This window comes from Siniperca chuatsi, linkage group LG21, assembly GCF_020085105.1.
Source record: "Siniperca chuatsi isolate FFG_IHB_CAS linkage group LG21, ASM2008510v1, whole genome shotgun sequence".
Classification (NCBI taxonomy): Eukaryota; Metazoa; Chordata; class Actinopteri; order Centrarchiformes; family Sinipercidae; genus Siniperca; species Siniperca chuatsi.
In genome coordinates this window covers 1,148,230-1,174,305 of record NC_058062.1, presented here as the reverse complement: position 1 = coordinate 1,174,305, position 26,076 = coordinate 1,148,230, and the positions used below count along the sequence as shown (strand labels likewise).

Below are 26,076 nucleotides of genomic sequence, written 5' to 3'. Positions count from 1 at the left end.
TTTACGAGCTTTTGACCGAGGCCTGGTTCCTGGGGAGCCTGCTGGAGGCCTCCCCGTCAAAGAGAGTCTGTTCTGGGGCATGGAGACCCATCTGGAGCTGGTCCTGGTTCCTGGAGGCCCCCAGGGCATGGAGAGCCTGCAAAGGCATCTTTGTGCAGCCAGCATTTATAGATCTCGCCCGCCCCCCTGTAGCTATTGAAGGACAGGCCTTGGCAGCACCCCTTATCTCGTCAAGCCTGCTTTCTTTCTTTACTGAGGCCTTTTCAGCCATGCAAGGTCCAGTTGACTTGCAACCACTTTTGGCTGACAGCTGGTCTCCCACTGAACGTGTGACTGCTATTTCGCCCTTCTAGGCCCACAGGAAGTGCCCCACAATTGACCCTAAAGTGCAGGAAGTCAGCAACGCAAAGGCATTTTTGTGAAGCCGGCATTTATAAATCTGAAGCGGTCTAAGAGCCTGAATGGCTAGATGCGCATCCTCCCTTCACGAGATTTTGAAAACCAGCTCCAGGCCCGCTTTTCAACTGGCCGGGAACGCTAGGTGTCCAGATGGACTCAGATCTTTCGCTTTACGAGGCAAAATCACACATCAACTCGTAATCACGGCCGGCCTTACAGGATGGACCGAGGCATTTAGACCGCCTCCGTGGTGAAGTGCGGGTCCAATGCAAGTCGTCTCGTTATCATGGCTCCGCCCCTGGTTCCTAACAGGTCCGGATCACGGAGGTTATGAGTACAGGGAAAACACAGCGCCCCCCTGTGCAGTCATAAAAGCCAGAAATGGCATGTGCAGGTCAGGACCAGCTTCCGTTTCGCTAGGTCCTCGTTAAAGTGGCCTCGAAAGTCCCCACCCACACACTTTGAACTGGAGCGGGTCCAAATGACGACATGTGGCGCAGGCTCCAACACCATTCATAATCACGTTTACAGGGTATGAGGCCACCACGCAAGGTAGTCAGGCCCTGAAACGGTCTGAGGGAAGAAATGTTTGAAGTGGAAATATTAAATACTAAAACAAGTACTTCTTTAGCTGAGTCAAAAACACTTCTTAGTTCAACTTTTTTAAGCAGAAATCAGGTTACCGTACATATACGTTTCTTTTCCTTTTGTGGTTTTATTATTTGTTATTTTGAGGTGTTTGTGTTAAATAAATAATAACTGAAACGATGTGGTATTGCTTGATAAAAGCATTGTGAAGAGTCAGCTGACCGGTGATCAGTATTAGTCACGGCTGCATGAGACCCTTTAAGGAGCGTGGGAGGAGAGACTCTGACCCTGCCGGCAGCGGAGAGACAAACAGGAGCTCGGAGAGAAATTTAACATTTGTCCATCCAGCAGCTGAGAAGCCGACTTCTCTTCACTGCCAGCACAGAGCCGGAGTCTGGAGATCAGCCGAGGTAACATGCGGAAAGTTAACAATCAATCATGAGTCAGCAGAGTTGACCTGCTGTGGTCACAGACTGTTTCAGGGCTGTTCAGTTTTAAAAACCTCAATGTGGATTAGTTGTCGGTCCAGGCTGCGCAGGGAAATCCCCCTCAGACTGCTTACCGGCTCTCTGTCAATGCAGCTGAGTCACAGAGCTAAGAAAAGGTTTCTCTGAAAGATGAATCCATCTTTGAAAAGGCTGTTTAACAAAGCTCATTTCTGTTCTGAAGGTTATTTTTTATTTCTACTTTATTTGTTTACACATTTGAAAATGACAGCTACTGTAAAGGATATGATATGTACACAAAGACATTCCCATTTTATAGCTAGTTGTTGTTAGCTGATGACACGGTGTAGTCCCTCATTCGTCCAGGAGCGTTCCATCGTAGAAAAGGTTTCAGTCGTAGTCGTCTGGACGCTGTTTTCAGAATCAAGACGTTTCGGCTCCCATCCGGAAGTCATTCTCAGTTGTGAAAATGGTCTGAGAACTCAGAAATTTAACTCGATTGCAGAGCGGCGTGCATTTGCGTCTAAAAGCTACAAACCGCACATTTGAAGACAGCGAGGTGGAGATTCTGAGTAGAGAGAAGAGTTGGTTTGAAAGAGGAGTCAAGGAAGCCATTTTTGTGAAAAAAGAAAACCCCTCTTTGAACAGAAATGGTGGTCTGAGATTCAATCTGCCCAAAGTTTACCACAGTGTATTAGCACCGTGGTCACGCCAATCACATGCTAATCAGGTACTTAACAGTGATGAGGGAGGTGCAGCCAGAAAACAATAGGCCTGATTACTGATTACTGGGCCATCATGGAAACAAAAGAAGGTCAGTTTCAGGTGAAACTAGGCAGGGTAAACAGCAGAGACTCAGGAAGACTCCTCCCTGAGGGCGGGGCTTAAGCAACACAGAGTAGCTTAAATTTCTGAGTTCTCAGACCATTTTCACATTTTGAGAATGACTTCCGGATGGGAGCCGAAATGTCGTGATTCTGAAAACAGCGTCCAGATGACTACGACTGAAACCTTTTCTACGTTAGCTGATGACGTTATAGACAAGTGAATATAATGTGCTGTGGTTTGGTTTGGGGGGGTTGTGTTTAGCCCACTAATAAGGGAGTTTTTGTGTCTATAAAGTACCGACAAGTGAAAATGTTCCCAGGGCTCGACTTAAAATGAAGGAGACCAAACATAGCTGCTGGAGGCGGAGCTAGTTTTAACTACTACTCATATGCAGTTTAGTCCAGTGGCTCCTAACCGAGAGGTTGGAAGCAGTTAAGATCCTTTAAAACCATTAGCACTAAAAATCGCACTCCTTCTCAGAGTCCTAACTCTGCACTTCCAGAGGAGATCACCATCTCTGATAAACCTCCATAAATCCAGAGAAATCAGAGTAAAAAGACGCTGCAGAACTTGCCTGGGTGTAATAATAATCTGTTAAATAAATATAGTTGAGTAAAATGTGCAATATATGGAGTGCACATGAAGTATGAAGTAGCAAAACATGAAAATACTAAATGGCGAGTTGTTTAAGAGCTTTTACATTAAACATCGGCCATGTTCCTTTTGTGTGCTGCAGAGCGCCTCGGGAAACTTCAACACAGCAAAATGGGTTCGGCTTTGAGTGAAGAGGAGCGGAGAGAGCGCATTCGAGCAGATGTGAAGAAATTTAAAGAGTGCCCAGATGTGAAGGTGAATCGAGCCATCGTGAAGTTCTGCAGCACTTCTTCAAGCAACCTCCAGCAGCACCTCAGCAAGAGGAAACAGAAAAGCTACCCCACCGCAGACTGGCTTAAGAAACTTGCAGAGAAGCTTGCCAATCTGTCTCCGGATCCTAAACTGGCGGGCCTCGGAGCGCTGGCCGTCGCCGTCTTCATCGACATCGTTTCAGCCACTTCCTCTTCTGAGAGCACGAAGGACGCCCTGCGCTGCGTGTTTGCCGAGGAGAAGGCCTCCGAGGTCTGGGATCAGATCGACGAGTGCCTGAAGAGATGCGTGATGAACATCGACGACGACGCCGAGCTGGTGAGCGACATCAAGCGGATCGAGTGCCAGCTGAGCGTCGCCCTCACCAAGCTGAAGAACTCCATGGTGAGGGACGGGCACATGTCGTCTCAGGCTCTGAAGGCCTGGGTGAACGGGGCGGCCTTCCACATCCAGATGCTGATTCACCTGGTGAGGCTCGGAGGGATTCAAACCTGCGACCCTGTAGAGAGACTCCTCCCTGCTTACCTGAGCGACCTGGACCTGCTGTTCAGAAAGCACAAGGCGGCAGTGGAGAGGAAGTGCTGGCTGGACTACGACATCCTCCAAGACGATCCTTGTCCCTACTTTGTGTCTGAAGAGGGAGAAGCGTATTACATCATATACTTAGAATTTGAGGAATACTTTGAGGCTTATTATGAGGTACATTACATCAGCCAGATGTATGAGATTAAGAAGTACTTCAGGAAGGTCAGAGATGATCTGCCAGAGCTGGCCAGTCAGGTGGGCCATCTCAGTGTCTACTGAGAGGAAAAGCACCATTCACAGTTTCGTAAAACAGCTGCTCGTCTGATCTCCTTTCAAGACGCTAGTTAGCCAGCTAACGGAGATCATCATCGCTGACGTCCGTCCACAATAAACCTCCATGAATCCACTTAGACGCCAGAGAAGAAAGCGGCTGCAGAACCTGCCTGAGAATCCTGCTGTTTCTAAGTTTCCTTCAGTCTCACAGTGATCCAGTGTTTGACTACATGTGGACAGATTCAGGCTGAACAAACGGGGCTGTAAAGTGAACAGCATTTGATGAGGTAACTGTGGCTGTAGTTATTCCACAGGATTAAAATCATTAACCATGACAGGTAATGTTAAAATCGCCCCACCTCCACTGGAGAGCTATGTGCCTCTAGATAACGTAATTTAATGGCTGTTAATTGTATTAGTCCTCTCAGCTCCTCTGTTCACTATTTCCATAAACTGCACTACTTTATATTCATTGCACTGCTGTTCTGCCCGGTCCAGTTCATTACTGTACATATCCATCAGTATACCTCTGTTTATAGTAATGCCATCTGTATATAATATAATATTTTCATAATACTGCTCTATCCTGCATTTATGCCCACACTTTATATCCTGCACTTGCTTATTGGACCTGAACTGCATTTCGTTGCCTTGTACTTGCACATGTGTAATGACAATAAAGTTGAATCTAATCTGTAGTGACTCAGCATCTGCAGACCTTCTATTTCAAATAATACGCTCACGGTAGTTAAACAAGACGCTGTGGTCACACTCATTTGGGTTCCTGCGCACAGAGGCATTATGGGTAATGAGAGAGTGGACAAACTAGCCAAACAAGCTGTTAAAAAAAAGAAAACATGGACAATTAAACTTTAACAATCAGAGGGAAAGGGTATTTGCACATTTGCAGTTTGCAACAGTGGCAGCAGCTCTGGGATCAGGAGTTAAGAGGAAGACATCTACACGCAACACACAGTAGAGTGGGTTCTGACAGAAACAGGGCAGCAAACAGGAAAGAGGGGGGAAGCACTGAGAGACGGGAACCTGAACGGGACTCTCTACATTATAGGAAAGCATCCAGCTGGACTCGGCGCACATGTCAGGTACCAGAAACAGCAGAGCATGTAGCTGTTAACTGCAGGAAATATAAGAAAGGGCATGATGGAGGCAAAGGACTGACAGGAGCAGGTTTAAAGGGCACACTGCAGCGTGGTGGAAGGACAAGGCAGGAAGTGTCTATTCTGACAGGATTGATGGGGAAATAAATAGGTGGCGAACTTTGTCTCATGGTGCAAGCAGAACCATCTGCAGCTCAATGCGACAAAGTCTAAGGAGCTGATTGACATTGTGGGGTGGAGCTGGACTCTCTGGCGGTGGTGTCAGAGAGGAGGATGCTGGGTAAACTACACGCCATCTTGGACAGCGTCTCCCACCCGCTCCATGACGCGCTGGTCAAACAAAGGAGCGCCTTCAGCGGAAGACTCATCCCCCCACAATGCACCACAGAGCGCCACAGGAAGTCATTCCTGCCTGTGGCCATCAGACTCTTTAACTCCTCCCTCTAAGTGTCAGTCTGTATGACCCGAAGTCATTAAACTGGACATTGATCATTAACATCTCTGCAATACTTGAATATTTGTGCAATATTCTGTCTTAATACTCCCGTGCAATATTTAGTTTTCCCATGTTAGTTTTTCTTATTTATTGTTATTGATACTATATACCTCTATTACTCTCGACAGTACATGCACCTCCGCTTATTACTTATTACTTATTTTATTACATTGTATTATAATGTAAACCCACCTGGTACTTTACACTTAGTTTATCTTATACTTATACCCACCTGGTACTATATTTATTTTCTGACCTGTATTATAGTGTTTTATAGTGTATTGTATTATATTTTTTGCTAGTACTTTCTCCTGTGTGCACTGACGTAAATGCGAGCTGCTGGAACAAAGAGTTTCCCTTCAGGGATCAATAAAGGATTTCTGATTCTGATTCTGAAATCTGACAGTCCGGGAGGAGATAACTAACTCCTGAAGATGGCAGTAATGCAACACCAAGGATGCAAGCTGCCGCTAAACCTCAGAGAAGAAGAAGTCATCTACCCACAATTCCTTGCCGCCTTCCGGTTCCAACCATTCGAGACCTAAGATGGCGGACCGGCGGCGAAGGAGGAGGCGCGCGTCCCAGGACAGCGAGGACGACGACGAGTCCGGTTCGGGTTCGGACAGCGGGAGGTCCGGGTCTCCGGGGACCAAGAGCCGAGGGAGAGATCCCGACCCGCCGGAGCCGACAGTGACCCGGGTCGAGGCGAAGAGCGAAGTGCAGTCCGAGTGTGTGAGTAGCTAACGTTAACTCCGGACGTTAGCTCGCCGAGCTGGCGGCTCGGCAGCGGTGACAGATATTGCTTCCAATAAAACTTTTCCCGGGGACCCGAGTCTTCGCTTTTCTTAATGTTACCGCGGGGTTAATTATCAGCAAACAACTTACTTGTAGAGCCATGTGACTCTTAACATAAACAGCTCGCTGTTCCTTCAGTAGGCGGCGTTAGCTTTGAAGGAAACTACGCTGGACAAGTTAGCTGTTCAACCGTCGGGTTAGCTGTCTAACTGTTACATTAGCGACGTCAGTTCTGTCTAAGAGTTTTTAAATGTACAGTCACTTTTCAACACGTGATGCTGTGTCAGTTTGGCAGGTTTCAACGCCAGCTGTCCAAGTAGTTAACTTAGTTATTTTGTTCGCCTTTTGTGAAACCGAGACGAAAAGGCGCCAGTCGGAACGCTTTTACAGGGGCAACACATTTGTCCGCACCACCGGCTCGGGCTTCCCCTCGGTTACTCTCCCTGACCGGAGGTTTTACCAAAGATACGGAGCTGTTTGCTCCAAATTGGCTAGTTAGCCAGCTAGATGGGAAGACAGTGTTTCCACCCAGGTGCGTACGTGGTGTTTGCAGGCAGTAATGAAAGTGATTTTTTTGTTTTTTTGTTTTTGTTTAGCACCCTGCTAGGCCAAGCTAATGCTAACGCTCCATCGTGTAACTCTGCCACGTCCAGATGTGACTGACACGAACCTCGTAGCTTTACTCCATTAAACCAACAACAAACAAGGCTGTGTTTGGTTAAAGGGCGACACTAAATGTTATATAACCAGTACTTCAGTGGCCCTGTAATGAATGGGTTGTTAAAATGCAAATGTAAATGATACAAATGCTGCAGAGTGCGTGTTTTAGGGGGATTTGATAAGGATTTGCTGGACGTGGTTTCTGCACCTCTGTCCATGACCAACCACAGTGCAGGCTGTGCTCAGATTTAATTGACTCAAGACCACGATTACATTGTATGGAGTAGAGCCATAATATATAGCAAAAACAGTGGCTCCTAGCAAGAAAGAAGTGCAGCATAAAGGAGGTAAAACATTAATTTACGTGTAACTTTTGGCCTGCTGTGATAACAAAGTTGGTTTGCACATAAGATGGGCGGTTTAAATGGTACTTCGGGACGTACTTTTCCTTTTAGTTTCATTCTTACACTAAAACAAAACATGGTACTTGTCGCCCAGATGGTTGTCTAAGTTTGCAGACCCTCTGATTCCTGTCCGAGGCCAAAATATCAGAATCAGAATCAGAAATCCTTTATTGATCCTGAAGGGAAACTCTTTGTTACAGCAGCTCGTCTTTACGTCAGTGCACACAGGAGAAAGTGCTAGCAAACAATATGATGCACTATAAAACACTATAAAACAGGTCAGAAAATAAATTAAGTATCAGGTCGGTATAAGATAAACTAAGTGTCGAGTACCAAGTGGGTTTACCGCTTGATGATGAAAGTACAGTATAAAATACAGTGTCACCAAATATGTAATAAGTAATAGTAATAAGCGGAGGTGCATGTATTGTCAAGAGTAATAGAGGTATATGATATCAATACAATAAATAAGAAAAACTAACATGGGAAAACTAAATATTGCACGGGAGTAGTACACAGAATATTGCACAAATATTATTAATTATGGCAGAGATGTTAATGATCAATGTCCAGTTTAGTGACTTCGGGTCATACAGACTGACACTTAGAGGGAGGAGTTAAAGAGTCTGACGGCCACAGGCAGGAAGGACTTCCTGTGGCGCTCTGTGGTGCATTGTGGGGGGATGAGTCTTCCGCTGAAGGCGCTCCTTTGTTTGACCAGCACGTCATGGAGCGGGTGGGAGACGCTGTTCAAGATGGCGTGTAGTTTACCCAGCATCCTCCTCTCTGACACCACCGCCAGAGAGTCCAGCTCCACCCCCACAATGTCACCGGCCTTACGGATCAGTTTGTTGAGTCTGTTGGCGTCCGCTGCCCTCAGCCTGCTGCCCCAGCATGCAACAGCATACAGGATGCTGGGACAGCAGGTTAAAGGTAGCGGACGCAAACAGACTCAACAAACTGATCCGTGAGGCCGGTGACAGTTGCTCCACTTCCTCCAGTTGTTTGGGGTTTTCTGGGGATCGTAACCCTGAAGTTGCAGACAGCCTTTCTGTAGTTTCTGTCCTCGTAGGATACTTTTCCAGTTTAAATTCGACCACTCGCTTCCTTTGCCGCTCTTGTAGGAACTGGTTTATCCATCCTGTTCAACACTTCCAGTAGTTTCAACCAGGTGATGATGATGATGATGATGATGATGCTGTCAGACAGACAGCGCTTTGTGAAAAATCACATCCCTCTCATTCATTTCAGTGCGTCGGCTGCAGTGGCACTGTGGGGGTGTCGAAGCGGAGACTCTGGTAGATTATTTCGTAACATGAACAGTGTAATCCTACCGTTTACCTGGCGATCGTAATGATGGAGGATGATGTCTTTTGTGATAACTGTCTCGTAGTATTTATAAACCTCTGTGCGGTGTTTTGGTGTCCGATAAACCTTCAAACTCACAGATCTGTTACTCAAACATCATCATATGTGGCCTACATGAAACAACACTGCCTGTTTTTGTTTTGTTTTTTAAACACAGTGCAGTTTTTGGTCTGAGGAAAAATGAAAAGCTGTTTTTATCCGGTTTTTAAAAGGCCGCTGGTCTGAAATCCTTCCCCAGATGGAAAACCAAAGCAGTGACAGGAATGATCAGTATGTACTCGTGCTACCTCCAAAAGGCCTTGAGCAAAGTCTCAAATCACTCACATGAAGCCCTTCAGTGTCCTACAGCAGGAAAAGGTTCATCTACAGCGTGCAGCTCCCAGTGGGACTGTCTGAAAGTGTTGTTGGGGAAATGCTCGGAGCAGTTTGGCTGTGCAGCTGAGCTTGTTGTGCTTCTGCAGATTAACACTTTCATATTTGGTGGAAATGCTGATTATTATTATTTAATTTTTTTGTCTCTCTTTGCAGGAGAGTGAAGATGGGGTCGGAGAAGGTAAGACCTTTTTATTAGTTAACAGCAACATCCAGCACACAACCTTGTAAAATGAAAACAGCTGGCACCAAGAACATTTAAAGACCGTAATTAGTTCTTTTTCATTGTACTGTGAACATAACAAACTCACACGAGCTTGTAAAACATGACAATAGTCTGTCATGTAATGAAACATTTGTTCTGTGCATGACTGGGTGGTTTGAGGCTATTTACGGTCTACCTGTTAACTGTTGCAGAATCCCTGTGAAGCCTGTTGTTGCCTCAGTTGTTTTCCTAACTCCGACACTCAGATGATATCTTTCTTTCTTTATCTGTCTGTTTTGCCCAGCTGTCCTCTCCGACTACGACAGTGCGGATCCCGAGGAGAACGGCTCCCACTCAGAGGTAAAACACGTGAACTGAGATCCATCAGGGAACAACATCAGCGCTGTAAAGCCTTTTGTGCCTCCTGCAGTTCCAGTAAGATGTATTGAAAGGAAACAGACTTCATGTCTAACCCACTTCGGCTGAGCTGTGTTGCAGTTAACGTACAATAAAACCAGAGGGAGACATGTGATAACTTGTTCAGTGATGACTGACAGTCGATTCTCTTACATGAAACAAATAAAACAAACAGTGGGGCTCTTTGATAATTCAATATAATTGACTTTTAGCAGAATCATATCGTGATCATATGATCTTATCTCGCCACCACTCTATACGTTTCTGTTGTTAAAGTTAGTGATTCCAAAAGGAGTCAAGTTTCCGTTTTACACACTTGAAGTCGAACGCAGTTCAGGGCAATACACGTGATTGTTTTACGTTATGTTTTATGCTATATTGGGATATACATAAATATCAGAAATGTGTATATATAATGTACAGTGTCTTCTTCTTCTTTTCCTTTCGGCTGTTCCCTTTCAGGGGTCGCCACAGCGAATCACGCGCCTCCATCTAACCCTGTCCTCTGCGTCCTCTTCACTCACACCAGTTAGCTTCATGTCCTCTCTCACTACATCCATAAACCTCCTCTCTGGTCTTCCTCTAGACCTCCTGCCTGGCAGCTCCAGCCTCAGCATCCTTCTACCAATATATTCACAGTCTCTCCTCTGAACACGTCCAAACCACCTCGATCTGTCCTCTCTGACTTTATCTCCCAAACATCTAACATGAGCCGTCCCTCTGATGTCCTCGTTCCTGATCCTGTCCGTCCTCGTCCCTCCCAAAGAGAACCTCAGCATCTTAAGCTCTGCTGCCCCCAGCTCTGCCTCTTGTCTTTCCTTCAGTGCCGCTGTCTCTAAGCTGTCCAACAACGCTGGTCTCACCACCGTCTCCAACACCTTTCCTTTCATTCCTGCTGATACTCTTTTATCACACAACACACCTGACACTTTCCTCCACCCGCTCCAACCTGCTCGCACTCGCCTCTTCACCTCTTCTCCACAGTCTCCATCGCTCTGAACCGTTGACCCTAAGTACTTAAAGTCCTGCACCTTCTTCACCTCTGCTCCCTGTAACCTCACCGTCCCACCTGGGTCCCTCTCAGTGACGCACCTGTATTCTGTCTTAATATAATGCAGTGTATATATACTGAATTTCACCCAGCCCATAGGTGTTGTTATGTCAGGTTTCTTTTAATCACTTAGAAGAACACACCACAGGGTTTTTCCTTTGGGGGTGACTACGCACGACACTAAGCATGATGGGTCCGCCTACAGTCAGGGCTGGGCCATATGGCTTATTAATAATATCTCAATATTCTTTAGGCTAATATGCTACAATATCTACACATTTTCCCTAGAATAACATACCGTAAATTCTCAAATAGGGCAAACACGTGATAATCTTATAGACCATGATGCATTGCTGTAGATTGAACTACCCAACAGTATATAAAGCAGTTAAAATGAGCTCAATCTTAAACATCTGCAGCAGCAAAATGCAACATTTTACTGCACAGTGAGTAGGCTACTTTAAGTAAATGTTGCTGTAATACTTGCACACTTTTACCTTAGTAAGTTTGCAATGCAGTTTAGCTGGATTACGCAGCGCCAGCCGCATGTGTGGTAAAATACAGCGGCTCTGGTATTTAATTTAATGTTCTGCTTGGTTAACAGTTGTTTGATAAATTGCTGATTGAATACATTCGGACTGGATTTGAATGGCTATTTTTAATTCTCTAATCTTAATGTTTTGGCGCCGGCTGAAACATCTTCGGGGTCGGCAGGAAAAACCCTGCACAGAGGAGCCTGGCCTCATTCAACAGAAGTGTTTATAATGAATAAACTACGTAGAATAGAAAAAAGGGGGCAAACTAACTTTTTCACAGCGCAGGAAGTTTCTCACTGACGTTAGGAGGGCCAGTGGACACCGTGTGTGAAATAAATAAAGTCTGTAAAGTCTGTAAAAGTGTTATTTTATTTAAATTTATTTCCAAATATCATCGTTTTTGTCAGGTTTTCCTCCTGTTTAAAAAGCTTTGTCTTTATCAGGACAAATGCTAAATATAATGCTAAAATAACATTAGTCCCTACACACTGTTGTGAGACAAACACGGTCAAATCTTTGGTCGTCAGTCCAGAGTGGTGGTCTTAGAGCTCACGCGGAGACACGTCCGCTGACGGCTGATTTGGAGACTGAAGACAAGATGCGTCTCAGCAGGAAACGATGCAGAACACACTGGCTGCAAAGATATGCGCCCGTAGGTGTAGGATGAGCCTTTATTGGTCCCAAAGGGGGAGAATTTGGGTGTTGCAGAAACAGAGAAACAAGTACAGATAAATAGACTAATGAATACATAAGAATTAAAAAATAGGACTAATAAAAAATAATAGAAATAAAAACTATGCAAGAGCAAGGCAAGCTATGTACATACAGTTCCCCCGAACTTAAACTAATATTGCAGAACCGTCTGTAAAATATATACTGTAAACATGTAGATTTAACTTGGGTGTGTGGTCGTCGCCACTATTGAATAAAGTTTTAAAGCCCCTGAAAACGTGGTTTCAGATTTTAAGTATTAAACATTTAATAAATAAATAAATCGGAGGTCAAGGTTGATATTTCACACTTAAAAACTGCTGTCAGTCATCCTGAACGTCCCGAGTCCCGCCAGCTTCAAACCAGTGAGACCAAAAACACAAAAACAGAAATCTGTCATGTGAAATAACCAAAAGTGTTCGAACTCTCGTGTGTCGCTCCCCATCACTCGGTCGGGGGTGAGAAAATGTGTTTTCAGGGCCTTTTTAAGAAAACGGCACCAGCGTCACGAGCGCTGATGACGTCTCTGCTTGCTCTTTATAAAATCCCGTCACAGCGTTAACGTTCACCAGACGTCCATCAGACTGATGTCTCCGATGTTATGTGGTCCGATTGTGAGCGAGACCTCATTGAACCGTCTCGCCCAGTGTGGTATGATGTGAACCTGCACGCTGACTGAGGTTAAAATACATATTCCTGTGTTCCCTCAGGGCGTGGAGGAGGAAGAGGAGGCACAGCATTACAGCGACGAAGAAGCTCCAGCGGCAACTGGCGAGCCCAAACCCTCTGCTGCCGACGGCCCGACAAAGGTAGAGGAGGAGGGGGGAGGAGGAGGAGGAGGAGAAGAAGCCGCAAGAGGGTGAAGAGGAGGAGGAGGAAGAGGAGGCAGAGGGGGAAGGAGGAGGACAGATTAAAGAGGAGAGCAAGGCCGAGGAGAAAGGAAACCTAGCCGGAGAGAGACAGAGCGGCGACGGACAGGTGAGACTTGTACCTGCCGGTGTGTCGACCGCAGCCGTGACTTTATATTTCACTGCAGTAAAAACGTGACGTGGAGCTGATCGATGGATCGATGCAGCATCCCGTAGATCTTCTTGCAGCTGGTTTCCAGCTGTTCAAACTCTCGCTAGAGCACCAAATGTGGATTAATCCGCCGCGGAACATAGTCCCCAACAAAGGCACTATTTCCTCCTGTTTGAGTAATGTTTGCGAAAAACTGCAGCGACCAGCTGAGTTTTGTTTTTTTAAATGAAACTGTACATTTGTGAACAAATGGCCAAACAAATTATAAAGATTAGCTTTGCTTTAATGCCAGATTTCACTGAAATATGTCTTACATCACCAAGCTGCGTTAAACAAAACATCAGCCAGACATAATAACATTATTACAAACAAAATGTTTGTTCAACAGTCTGTTGCCTCACTCAGTGTTTGATCCGCACAGGTACACGTGTCCTAAAACACACTAGCTGTGTGTGTTACATCGGATCCCGTACATCTGGCCTATATAACGCACAACAATTAAATATTATTTAGCATAATAATTCTGAACAGCTCGTAGGCTCAAATGTATACTAATAAACCGCTCACTTTGTTGATCGTTTAACTTGTTCACAAAGCACTTGTCTGCACATCTGTAGTCATAGTTGACAGCAGGTAGTTGAACTGTTAGTCACTGCCGTCATTATGTCGTTTTCTGTTCTTATTGACACACACACACACACACATGCAGGAGTCTACAGATGACCCTGAAACGAAGGTCGGGGGGAAACCTGGTCAGAAGCTTGACGATGACGAGGACAGGAAGAACCCGGCCTACATCCCGAGGAAGGGTCTGTTCTTCGAGCACGACGTCAGAGGACACACTCAGGAGGAGGAGAGGTACAGCCATCACACAGGCAGTTTTTATCTATTAGTAGTAGTAGTAATATTTTATTTAATGCATTCCCTGAATGAAGTTTGGTCAGGAGGGAGTAAGGTATCCAGAACTCCTCTTCAGCCGCCCTGGTTTATGTTTAAAAGGTTAATAAAATCACCAACAGCGAGAGCCTGTTTAAACATCAGCACCAGAAAACAAACCTGAAACAGGAAGTGTTTTGTTAGAATTGTTATTATAATGTTTTTAACATGTTTGTTACAATAAAACCAGTTGGCCGGCTTATTGTTAGTGACGCTGAACATCATCTCCACCCTGAATCTGAGGTGACGCCTACTGGGCGACCCTACAATACAATAAGACAATCTTTGCACCATCTGCAATCAATATAATGAACAAACTGCACTAATGTCCTCGTGCCAGGAGATACAAATGATTGTATAAACTTTGCACATCAAGTGCAGATGATTTGCGATGCATTTATTATTTTTATTGTGTGTTGTTGTTGTATTTTACTATGTTAATTGTCTTGATTGGTGAGACAAAGACAAATGCCCTAATGGGACAATAAAGTTATATTTTAATTGATCAACAGAAAATTAAACAATTTGACAGTCGATTAATCTTAATAAAGTTATTTTTAAAGCAAAAGTTTCCAGCTTCTCAAATGTGAGTCAGACAAAACAATCAGTTGGAAGGCATCATATCTGGAACACTGATTTCTGACATTTTATAGTGTAAATAATTCATCGATTGATTAAGAAAACAATCTGCTGATTAATCCATAGGGGAAATAATTTTTAGCTGCAGCCCTAGTTTTGTTTAATTCATTTTTTAGATAATTGGTGATTAGTTTTTTGCGTTTTGTAGTTAACCCTTAAAGTGCAAATGAGTCTCTTAAACATTTGGCCTTGATGTTGTGACGACAAAAATAATAATTAGAATAAACAACTTCATTTATGTAACTCACTTCATACACAAAATGTATTGAAGTGGTCATATTATGCTCATGTTCAGGTTCATAATTTTATTTTGGGGTTGTACCAGAATATGTTTACATGGTTTAATTTTCAAAAAACACCATATTTTCCCTCACACTGCTCATCGCTGCAGCACCTCTTGTCTCGAACGCTCCGTTTTAGCTCCCGAGTGAGGCGTCGCACTTCTGTTCGATCTTTGTTGGAGTTGCACACGCGCAGTACCGAGGTAAGGACTACTAGCCAATCAGAAGCAGAGTAGGGCGGGTCCTGACGAGCAGGGTAGTGCGATCCAAAACAAACTCGCTGCAGCAGGTAACTTTGGCTTCGGTTCAGCCGACAACCCGAACCAGCTCCACAACGCAGACTGGAGCGAGAGTTTCAGACTGCGAAGTTATTCATCTGTAACTAATTTATCTTTCATAGGTAACGTTTTAACTGTGCTCTGTCTCTACATCACAGCAACAACCCTCCACTGACTGCCTGGAGGGAATCTAACGTTATTTTAATGTCATATTTAGGTGGACTTGTGGAAACTGCTCAGTTCGTGCATTATGACGCGTGTGACGTAGAGACGTCGCGGACGTAAAGGCCGGACTGCAGTCGAGCTGTTCAGTTCAGGAGCAGAGTTTCCTGTGGGAGAGTTTAACTCCCTTTGGGGTGGACTTTGGGCTTTTTCACTCTCTGCAAACCTATGACATGCACAAAGAAGATATATAACACAATAAAGGAAAGGGGGGGAAGAGCCAAAAAGCATAATATGAGCACTTTAAAAAAAATACAAAAAGTTAAAATATTAAAATACGTTTTAAAACAGGAAAGAAGTAAAATAATAAAAACTGCAACAACATCAGTTATCATTGCCATAACCACGACTACTTCCACCGCCATCATCGTAATCGTAGGTTTTCAGTGCAGTGGACTCTTACGTGCATCGTGTCTCCCTGTCCGTCCTCTCAGACCTAAAGGTCGAAACAGGAAGTTGTGGAAGGACGAGGGTCGCTGGGAGCACGACAGGTTCAGGGAAGAGGAGCAGGCGCCGAAGAGCCGCGAGGAGCTCATCGCCATCTACGGCTACGACATCCGGAACGGCGGCGGCTCCGGAGACCGATCGTACCGGCAGCGCAGGCCCAGGTGAGCACCGCCGTAACCGAGAAGAAGAAGAAGAGAGAGAATTCAGTCTTGATGTTTACAGAACAGTTTATTGCAGTTTTGTGTGAAAATTTCACCTGCGTGAGTTTAATCCCAACTGTTTAATCTGTCTCGTGTCTCCCTGCAGACAAAGTACGTCTCCCAGCAGAGACAAGCGGTGGAGAGAGGGAGGAGGAGAGCGACCGGTCCGATCTTGGCACAATGGAGGAGGAGGAGGAGGAGGAGGCGGTCTGAACCGAGGAGGAGCTCCTCCACCTTCATCCATCCACCCCTCCTCTACATCCCCCTCGTCTCTCCCTCTCTCCTCCGCTCAGCGTAGCGGCAATTCCTCCAGACCACCTCCCTCCCGCAGCAGACCATCCCACCAGAATCAAATGCACCTCCCGCCTCAGTCCCACTACAGGAATAATGAATCAAACGCACCCCAGATGCATCCCAGAGAGCGACAGGGCCCTAAAGCTCAGTCTGACCCCACAGGAGATAGGGGTGTGGGCAGCAGAGGGGGGCGGGGTGGTGGTGGTGGTGGTGGAAGGGGGGGTCCCTCTGTGGTCATTGAGGACATCACAGTCAGCCAAGGAGGCGTTAGGGAACAGGACCTAAGTGTTGCGACGGCGGCGGCGGCACAGCCGGGTGGTTACAAGTCTGCATCTCCAAGGCGACAGCAGCAGGAACAGCGAGGAAGTGCCGACAGATCCGCGCCGGGGTTGGCTGCTTCCTCCTCCACCTCTGACCCCTCCCTACAGTCATCCGCTGCAGCGACCAATCGTGAAGTCTCTCCTCCCACCGAGCGGCCGGTGGAGCGCAAATCTTACTCGCTGGCTCGCAGGACTCGCTCCCGGCCAGCAGAGCTGGGCAGCAAACAGCCGTCCGTGGAGGAGTCTGCAGCTGGAGGGAATGCCTCCTCCCCCGGCAGCGTGGGAGGGAAGAGCTGGGCGGGAGCAGGCGACGGCCCGAGTCAGGCGGGTGGAGGAGGTGGTGGAGGAGGAGGAGGGCTGGCGGAGCTAGACCAGGACGTGGCTCGACTCAGTTTGGCGGGACAGAGCTGGAGCCAGAGTCCGACGTCCTACATCCGGTCTGAGATGAGAGGTGAGTCTGCTCTAACACGTGGGCGAGCATTATCACCTGATCTTAACATCAACGATCCGGGACGTCCCCGATCAAAGTCCTGAAATACGGCTGCTTCGGAGTCTGATCCTTTACTGAAATCAACTGAAATGTTGATTAAATATGTATCTTGACATGTTGAAATTACAGCTGCAGCGACAAAATGTGGCGCGTCTTATTTTTCACAAGTTTCTTAATCCAAAAACTGAAGGTCCTGGTTGATCATCTTAAATTATTGATCTGATACGAATGATATTTAACGGGCAGGATGTGACGGCCTGACCCCGATCACTAGGACTGTCTCTACAAACAACCTCAGGCGATAATCTGTTCTGGCTCTATACGTTATTATATATTTAATATATTAATATATTTAATTTATTCTGTTTTTAGCGGGCGATTAATCGAATTTTATTTCCAGTTACGATTCTGAGAACAAGATAATCGAGATAAAACGATCATTGTGCCGCATTCCGTTTCACAATGATTTCTCGTTTTGTCTTGTGTTATAAATCCAGCGCTCCCCTTTCCTTCACAGCGGTGCGCTCTCTCGCCCCTCCCTAATATCCCCGTCTCACAACATGTTGAGTTCAGCCCGAGCCAAGACGACGGGGGTTATAACTGCTGTAACTTGCTAGTCACCATTAGTAGCTTAAGCCTATGGCATTTCACACTGCATAAATTAGCCTAGCGGCTAGCAAATGACGTATCATTTATACTTTTCGTACTCGGCGTTTTGTTTGAGTCACTGCAGCTCCCGACAGAACACCGCGGTTGAGTTTCAGCGTTACGTAACGTAACGGAAACACTGTTGCTGTCGTCCTCTTGTGCTCTAAGATGCCGTTTGAAGTTAATAATGTTGGATCACTATTTCTTATTTCATTGGCTGTTTGGGATTTTTGGGTTAATGCATATATTATAATAATAATAATAATAATAATATAAAAACAAAATGAAGCATTCGATTTTAAAAGTTCAATAAATGCCTGATGTGCATGATGTTTCCTAAGTCAATGAGTGTTAAATAATCGTGATATTGACCAAAATAATCGTGATTATCGAGCAGCCCTAGATATTCCAGCAGTTTAGTATTAAGTGTTAAATAACTTTAGTATTAAATAAATAAATTTTACCACGCACGTGTCTTCAGAAATCGGATCAGAAAAATCCGAAATGAGAGACACGTTTATTTCCTCTTAGGTTTTCACATACAAGGGGTTTGCCTGTTCGTGGCGTCCCGCTCATACTGAGTGAAATCATGAATTAGAACAGGGCTGTAGAGTCTGTAGAGTGAACGTAACCTCTCTGCGTCCCGGGAAAAACAAACTGATGAACGTTTCTGTCCGCAGGCCTCCCCAGCCCCAACCCCATCCACATCCCCGGCGGCCCGCCTCAGTTCTCCGGCATGGACGAGATCGGCGTCGGCTCCAATCGGGCCAAACGCTACTCCTCCCAGCGGCAGAGAGCCGTACCGGAGCCGACGCCGCCCATGCACCTGGGAGTGATGGAGGGACACTACTACGAGCCCAGTAAGATGATAACATGAAATCAAACTCAGTAAGAGATATCAGGTGCAGATGAATCGGTGAGCGGCCTTTACGTGTCTGTCCTGTCGCTCAGTGGGTGAAGCATCTGGTAGCGCCGGCCCGTACGACTCTTCTGTATTTAAAAAATATGCATTTGCAGTCTTTACTGTGTGGAATAAGAAAGAAATAAAGTTCTTCAGATACATTATGAGCAGCACTTTATGCAATATTAGTCTGACCTATAATGATAATGATAATGATGATAATCTGATAGTCTGATGTAACTCAATATATCAAGAATTAAACTGATTTAAATCAGGAGATCAGTGCCAATATCCTTTAGCTTTAGTGGCATAGCTACAAACAACTGAGACAGGTGTGTCAGTCAGTGCAGTACTTCCTCCTGCTCACCAGCAGAGGTCAGTAAAGGCCAAGCATCACTGTCACATAAATGTCTTTGGTTTACACCTTTAGTGGTATAGAAGAGCTTTTCTTCTGTGGGTCGCGGCGCTGGCGTGGTCCAGTTTTTGCTTTGTTTTGTCCCGCTTTAACTGTGGTTCCTGTTTGATAGATGCGGGCCTGATCAGTGATGGAAGACGTATTGAGATCTTTCGCTTGAGTAAAAGTAGCAATAAAATACTCTTTTACAAGTAAAAGAGCTGCATTCAGACCTGTACTTCATTAAAAGTAGTTCATTATGCAGAATTGCCCAGTTATGTGTAAGCAGTACTTCAAAATTGTACTTAACTTGAGTAAATGTCCACGTGGTCACGATCACTTTGATTAACCTTCCTCTGTCTCTGTCTCAGTGTCGTACCAGGGACCAATCTATGCCCACGGGGACGGCCCCGCCCCCATCCCGCCGCAAGGCATGCTGGTCCAGCCCGAGATGCACATCCCCCACCCGGGTCAGTGGAGTCCGGTTTCATTCTCGTGTTTTTTAAGGATGATTTTATGTTTTGTGTTCTTTCTGTACTCATCTCTCTGCCTCGTCCTCAGGTCTCCATCCCCACCAATCAGGCGGCCCGATCGCTAATCCCGCCCTCTACGGAGGCCCACCCGTGTCTCTGTCGCCAGGGCAACCACAGCAGCTGCTGCCACCGCCTTTCTACCCTCCGCCAGGGGTCATGACCTTCCCCTACCCCGCCATGTACCCGACTCCACAGGTAACCACCCCACTCTAAAGAGGGTCCAGGAACGCTAATAATGTCCGATAATGTCGACTCTTCACAGTCGGCGGTCAAACGGTCCATGTGAGCAGACTGCTGTGGCGTAGGAAACATCGCCCGCCTCCCTGCTTCAGCGCTCTGCCGCCAAACTCACTTCAGATGCTGCATCCAGAAAGGAAGCGCGAACGGCAGCGGACGTATTTTTACTGAACGCACTTTTCCACCAATGTTTTGGTTCTTTCAGTTGTTTCCAGTTTTTTTTTATTTATGCTGAATTTAATTATTAATAATTATGTTATTAATTTGTAGTATGCAAAGTTTACAGTATACTAGGACTGGGTAATACAGTGGGGAACAATATCACAACATTAAAATATATAGAAATATTTTTACAAAATGTATATCTATATACAATATATCACGATATCGTTAGGCCTGTCACGATAACTACTGTTGTTGGACGATATATTCTCCCAGAAATAATTGCGATAAATGATATTATTGACATTTTAAGACCATTTGATGCCACTGATATATAATAATATATGATAATAAGCATAATAATACAGTTACACCCTTTTAATTAACTGAATTAAATTAATTAAGGATATTCAGACGTTGAAATTGAAATGTGAAAGAAAAAAAATTACAACATCCTAAATAAAAACAATAAATAAAATGGACTCTCGGACTCTGTTAACAAGAATTGCACTTGAATAAATATTAAGCACTCGGCTCCGGGGTTGGAGTCATTCATTCCTTAACAGGCAACGTCGCACACGTCGTCCGAGAAGTCGATAACGTAGTTATTGTGGCAGGCCTGGATATGGTAGCAAATTCATGTAAAATAGTTCCACTTTGATGCTTTACATCAGACCAAACTTAAAACAAAGCAGAAGTTTATAAAACGATAATATGATCATATCCTCACAATACGCGTCCACTGATAATCGATAACAGATATTGAATTATTGCCCAGTCCCACTGTTATAAATGCACTTTGGAATTATTGTGGTTAATTTATTACACATACTTTTCATGTACACTACCGTTTGGAGTCGCCTGCCACAAACGCTGAGAGGAACACTCTGTGTGTCTGAATGGTCTTTAGGTTGCAGAAAGTCCTCTTTACTAATAGATGTTGTTTTGTATGAAGGGTTTGCAAAAAAAGTCATGTTTTGTACCTGGAGACCAAAACGCTGTAATGGTTCAACCAGACTGAGGACTGAAAGAGCAGAAAGAGACAAAGATCCTCTGAGCAGCAGTTAGATAAGAATACAAGAAACCAGCAGTCGTTGGTAAAGAAACTGGAAGCTGAGCGTTAAAATCTGTGCAGATTTAAACAGCAACAGGTTCCTGTTTAAATGAGGTGAGTCCAGGGTTAGCACTGCTGGAGCCGGATCACAGAACAGCAGCTGAACATGCTGTGGACGGACAATCACAGTTTAAACCTGCTCAGTCTGACCACTGAGGAGACTGCAGAGAGTGGAGTATTTTGGGGGGGGGAAATGGTTCCAACAGTATTCTCCCATCATGCAACAGCGTGGGGACGTCGACTTTTAATTAATCTAAAAGTCTTTCAAATGTAAATAAGTAAATAAATAAAATTTGGTGCATAATTATACTGTTTTTATCTGTTAAAATAGCCGTTATTGAAGGAAAGAAGAAACACATCAGTATATCAGGTGACTCCAGGGTTTTGGACGGTAGTGTGAATACTGAAATCACCGAATGTTTGGTTTAAAGTCACTGAAGTCCATCAGCCAAAATGTGTTTGAGCCTCAGACCAGCGGCTCTCCTCTGGATAATAAAGTGAAATGTGTCTGTGTGTCAGGGTCAGGCCCAGGTGACCTACGGAGGTGTGACCTACTACGACACGATGCAGCAGCAGGCTCAGCCCAAACCGTCGCCCCCCCGCCGCACGTCCCAGCCCGTCACCGTCAAGCCCCCCCCTCCGGAGGTGCACTTCGCCTCAGAGTGACCCCGCCCCTCGCCCCTCCCCCCCAACCCAGTCTCAGCCTCACTCCGATCTGAAAACTACAGGTGAGCACCGTCCTCAGTGTTTTGTGTGTTTCCACATCACGCTTGTGTCAGTTACATACTGGACCGTGATTGGCTTCAAGATAGTTGTGATGTCATGAATCCAGCAGGTACGTCCAGGTGTTAAACTCCGAGAAACTTTCCACCTTCAGCAGACGAAAGTGACAACAACTCTGCATCGTTCTGCACAAGAACGACAGATGTTTGACTTTGACACCTGCGTTAGACGAAGGTGTTGTGGGAGAAATTACAGCCAAGTGGAGTTTCTGGTCTTTCATGTCTTCTTGATTCTTTAGTTTCAAGTCTTTGAGGACGTCTGATTTGTGTCATTAGAGAGAGAAATGCAGGTTTTTCTTTTTATCTGTTTGTAGGAGCGGGTGGGAGGGTCAGTGAGGAGCTGCAGTCCCCAACAGCAACCACCAACGTTATCCAGGAAGGCAGGGGCGGGCGGACGGACGGGCGGGCGGGCGGACGGGCGGAGGCGAAGGCGGACTCTGCAGGTGACCCACAGCATCACTGGAGGAATATGACTCTTTCCCCTTTTTGCCCCCTCCTCTTTGTTTTTTAACCCCGTAGCAGTCGGGCGGGTCAGCTGTGTTGGCGACGCGTCGCAGTCGGACTGTTCTGTAACGCTGCGGTCGCAGGTTTGATCCCACCAACTTGTCTTCGAGCAACAAAGCTGAACCCGGACACGTCTGCCCGTCGGACTGACGAGGGCGAACCCTTTAGAGCCACTTTGAAGCATTTAACGTCACGTGGAGTCGAACTCTGAGCCGTCGGCGCTGCCAGCGATGTGCGGGAATGAAACATCGGGAAAGTCTTGTTTTAGGTTTTTGTGTTTTTTCCTTTTCACGGTGAAGCTTTCTGTTGAAACGGGAGTCGGACTGAATCCTGAAAACAGCCGTTTACAGGCAATATGAACGGTTTCTCTGTGGAACGTACTGACACTTTCAGTTATCAGCTTATCAGTTCACTTCACACTGTGCGTCAGCTATTGTTCTTTTCTTATAGGAAACAGGAGGTTAATGTGTCATTTCCCGCCATCCATCGCAGGAACACTATTACTACAAAATGTTTAAAAGATAAAATAGAAGCAAACTAAAACAGAGTTTATTGTTAGTTTGAAGGATGTTTGTGAGAATCGGTTGTGTATATAGTTTGAATGCAGCTCTCAGTGTCTTGTTCCTACGTTCATCGCCGACCGGGTGCTTCCTGAAAACCTCCAGATGTTGCTGTGATGTTACAGCTGGTGGGAGATCGTTAGACTCCGCACAGACAGACAGACAGTTCGTACACTTGAAGATCTTTGCCTGCTTTTCTGTTTTGTTTGTTTCTTTGACTCCTAATACATGAGCTCTGTGTTCGTTACTATAACTGACTTTCAGATGGGAAACCTAGATTCAGAAGTCTGTACTGCTGCACGTCCTGGACCAGAGGCTGCAACTAATAATAAATAGTTTAGTCAATAAAATGTCAGAAACCAGTTTCTCAGAGTCGAAGGTGACGTCTTTTTAAACGTTTTTATTTTGTCCAAAACCCCAAAAGTATTCAGTTTATATATATATATATTTTCCAGTTCACTTTCTTTTGATGTAGTTGAAACTCTAATCGCACCTTGTTGGCGTTTTAACTCGCCAACAGTCGTGAGCACAGAAAAGAAACTGCTGTCATTTCTCTTCCAGTGAGAGAAATAAAACGCAGACTTTTATATCTGGAGATCGGCTAATGTAGCGGCGACCATCTACGTTACTTAGCGTAAAATGATCCGTTTGCGCACGTTTTTAATAATTTTTACGACGTCATGCGAAAACAGATATTCCAGCCCGACTGTGGACAGTGGTTTCTTTTTTCCTTGTTAATGTAGATGGTGAGTGCTGCCATGGCAACAGACCATCCAATCACACTGCCTTTGATAACACCAGTGTGACAGACGCGATACAACCGTTGTCGAACCACCCGTGGCGATTAAATCGACTTTAACGTGGAAAATCAGCGGAACGCCCCCCTTTTTTTTTTTTTTAAACTCAGTTAATCTGCTCGTCTGAACGCACACGTTTATTTTCTGACAGCAGCTTTTTCATTTCCTTCCTGGTGAGCAGAAAGTGAAATTTACGAATCCGAGTTGCACAAAAGTCCGTCGTCCGTCTGAGAGGAGCTGCTGCCGCCGGGCGGAGGCGTTTATCGTTGCTGTATATAGAAATCTAAATGTGTATATAGAAGCTTGAACAGGTAAAATAGAGCAGTAAACATATTCTAATAATACTACTAGTCAGCTTCTGATTCAAAAGGCATCGGCAGGGACCTCGAATGTTAACGCTGGATATAATTTAGAGAAGTGGCGACGACGAAGGAGCTGTGTGGCTTTAGCTTTGATTTGTTTTGTACTTTTTTCCTTTTTGAAATGTCACTGTTTGATTTTAATACTGTTGTTTTTGTTTTGTTTTTTTTAATTATAAGTAAATGCAGGAGTGAAATGACGACCCCCTGCTGATTTCTTTGTTTTCACGTGTTAACACCCTTAAAAGCACACACCGAGGAAACCGCTCTGTGAAGCTGAAGTTATTAACTCCATCGTTTGCTTGTCCTGCGGCAAAAACACATTTTCAGAGTCGAAGGTAACCAGAAATGCTTGTTAAAAGTGCATTTTCGCTCCGTTTCTCCTCCTCTTCCCGCTGTTTATATTATGTTAAGAATGAATGAGTGAAGTCGTGCAGGTTACGTTTCAGTCCTGTTTAAAGTTATTTGCAGAAACGGGTAAATATGGAAGGTCATTTCTGCCAGAAAAACCTACAGGGGCCACCTGAGGCAAAGTGACCGTGAATCGATCTTCCAGACAGAAGACCTCTCACTCTGTTGGAGTTGTTTGAACTACGGAAACTCGCCGAACTAACGTTGATTAGCAGCCGAACTAAGTGGGATCCGATTTTGATCGGCTTTCTTTCGGCCGATACCGATCCGTTTAAAATATTCCCGATCGATCGGCCCTGATACCGATCCTTAAGATCAACCCGACCTCTCTAATATTTGTCATTCCTAACTCTTCATGTATAATTAAACTTTTTCTGGCAGAAAACGGGCTTCCACGGGTGAACGACGGAGCGGCGGACGGCGCTCGATGAACTCTGAGCTCAGCGGCGACGACGTTTGTTTTATTTCCTTCAGACTTCGCGTTGGTCCACGCTGACCGGACTTCACCGCACCTGCGAAGTCTCTTCTGCAGTCCGGCTGGATGAATGTGGCTTCAGGCTTTATTTTCAACAGTATTAACGTCGGGGCTCTGCTTCGTTACGGCGAGAACGGCTTTCATTTTAACATTTACTAAAAGGTGAGGTGAAAACTTCCTGAGCAGAAGTCAGCTTTTTGTTTCCACAAATCTCGTTGCTTTTCTTCTTTCACGTGAGATGAAAGCTTGAAGATGGCGGCGTCTTGGAGGACGGGGGCGCGGCGTGGCGCGGCGGTCCAGCCGGCCTTAGTGCCGCTTCAGCTCACTTCACGCTTTCATTTCAGCTCATTTGTTATCCGTTGCTTTCAGTTATAAATCTTACTGGCGTCGGTGGTAGGAGGTTTAGAATATTAATCGTTTGGGTCTAACTTTCTTCTTCATGTGTTGAAATGTTAATACTTTGTTTTTTTAATAAAATCACCTGAGCCTGAGTGAAGGTGAGCCGAGCGGTTTGATGCCACACCTGAACCTGAGCCGACCAGACTGTCCACTGTGGCGGCAGTTTGTTCGTCTCAGTGTCACGGTGATGAAGACGATGATGAAGAAGATAACTGCATCAGTGGGTTTGTTTGTTGTTTGTGTGTTTGAGAGCGTCTCCACTCAGAGGATCAATAAAGAACATCGTCATAACAAAACCGATCATGTGACGGCTGCTTTTGTTCCTTTCACTGTGGATTAACAGGAAGGTGCTTCACCTCCGTCCAGGAGAACAAATGAACAGATATGAGAATAAATCAGAGTATTGATCCACTCGATCATTGAATTAAAGTAGATTTAATGTGGCTTTTTTTAACGGAAAAGGCTTTTAAAGTTTCATTAGCTTTCTTTTTCTTTCTTCCTGCTCTGCTTTTGTTTCTCTACTTTTTCCACCAGACGCACTCACTGAAGTCTGGTTTGATTTGAACGCACACACACCTCCGCTCCGACCGTTAATATGAATATTTATAATCTGGATG

General features: G+C 45.2%; 2 protein-coding genes across 2 annotated transcripts; both read left to right on the top strand.

Moving 5' to 3' along the window:
- The first annotated feature begins 1,246 nt into the window (after positions 1-1,246).
- LOC122868999 lies at positions 1,247-4,694 on the top strand. The gene is made up of 2 exons (XM_044181525.1): positions 1,247-1,397; positions 2,998-4,694. Exon 2 carries the CDS (start codon positions 3,027-3,029, stop codon positions 3,927-3,929), a length of 903 nt encoding a protein of 300 aa, XP_044037460.1. The 5' UTR covers positions 1,247-1,397; positions 2,998-3,026; the 3' UTR covers positions 3,930-4,694.
- Positions 4,695-6,026: 1,332 nt separating this feature from the next.
- Positions 6,027-25,755, top strand: casc3 (casc3 exon junction complex subunit). The gene is made up of 13 exons (XM_044181536.1): positions 6,027-6,269; positions 9,293-9,317; positions 9,646-9,701; positions 12,767-12,865; positions 12,897-13,034; positions 13,786-13,934; positions 15,867-16,040; positions 16,186-17,144; positions 18,512-18,691; positions 19,498-19,596; positions 19,688-19,854; positions 21,692-21,900; positions 22,269-25,755. The coding sequence occupies exons 1-12, from the start codon at positions 6,084-6,086 to the stop codon at positions 21,836-21,838; spliced, it is 2,379 nt and encodes a 792-aa protein (XP_044037471.1). The 5' UTR covers positions 6,027-6,083; the 3' UTR covers positions 21,839-21,900; positions 22,269-25,755.
- The last annotated feature ends 321 nt before the right edge of the window (positions 25,756-26,076 follow it).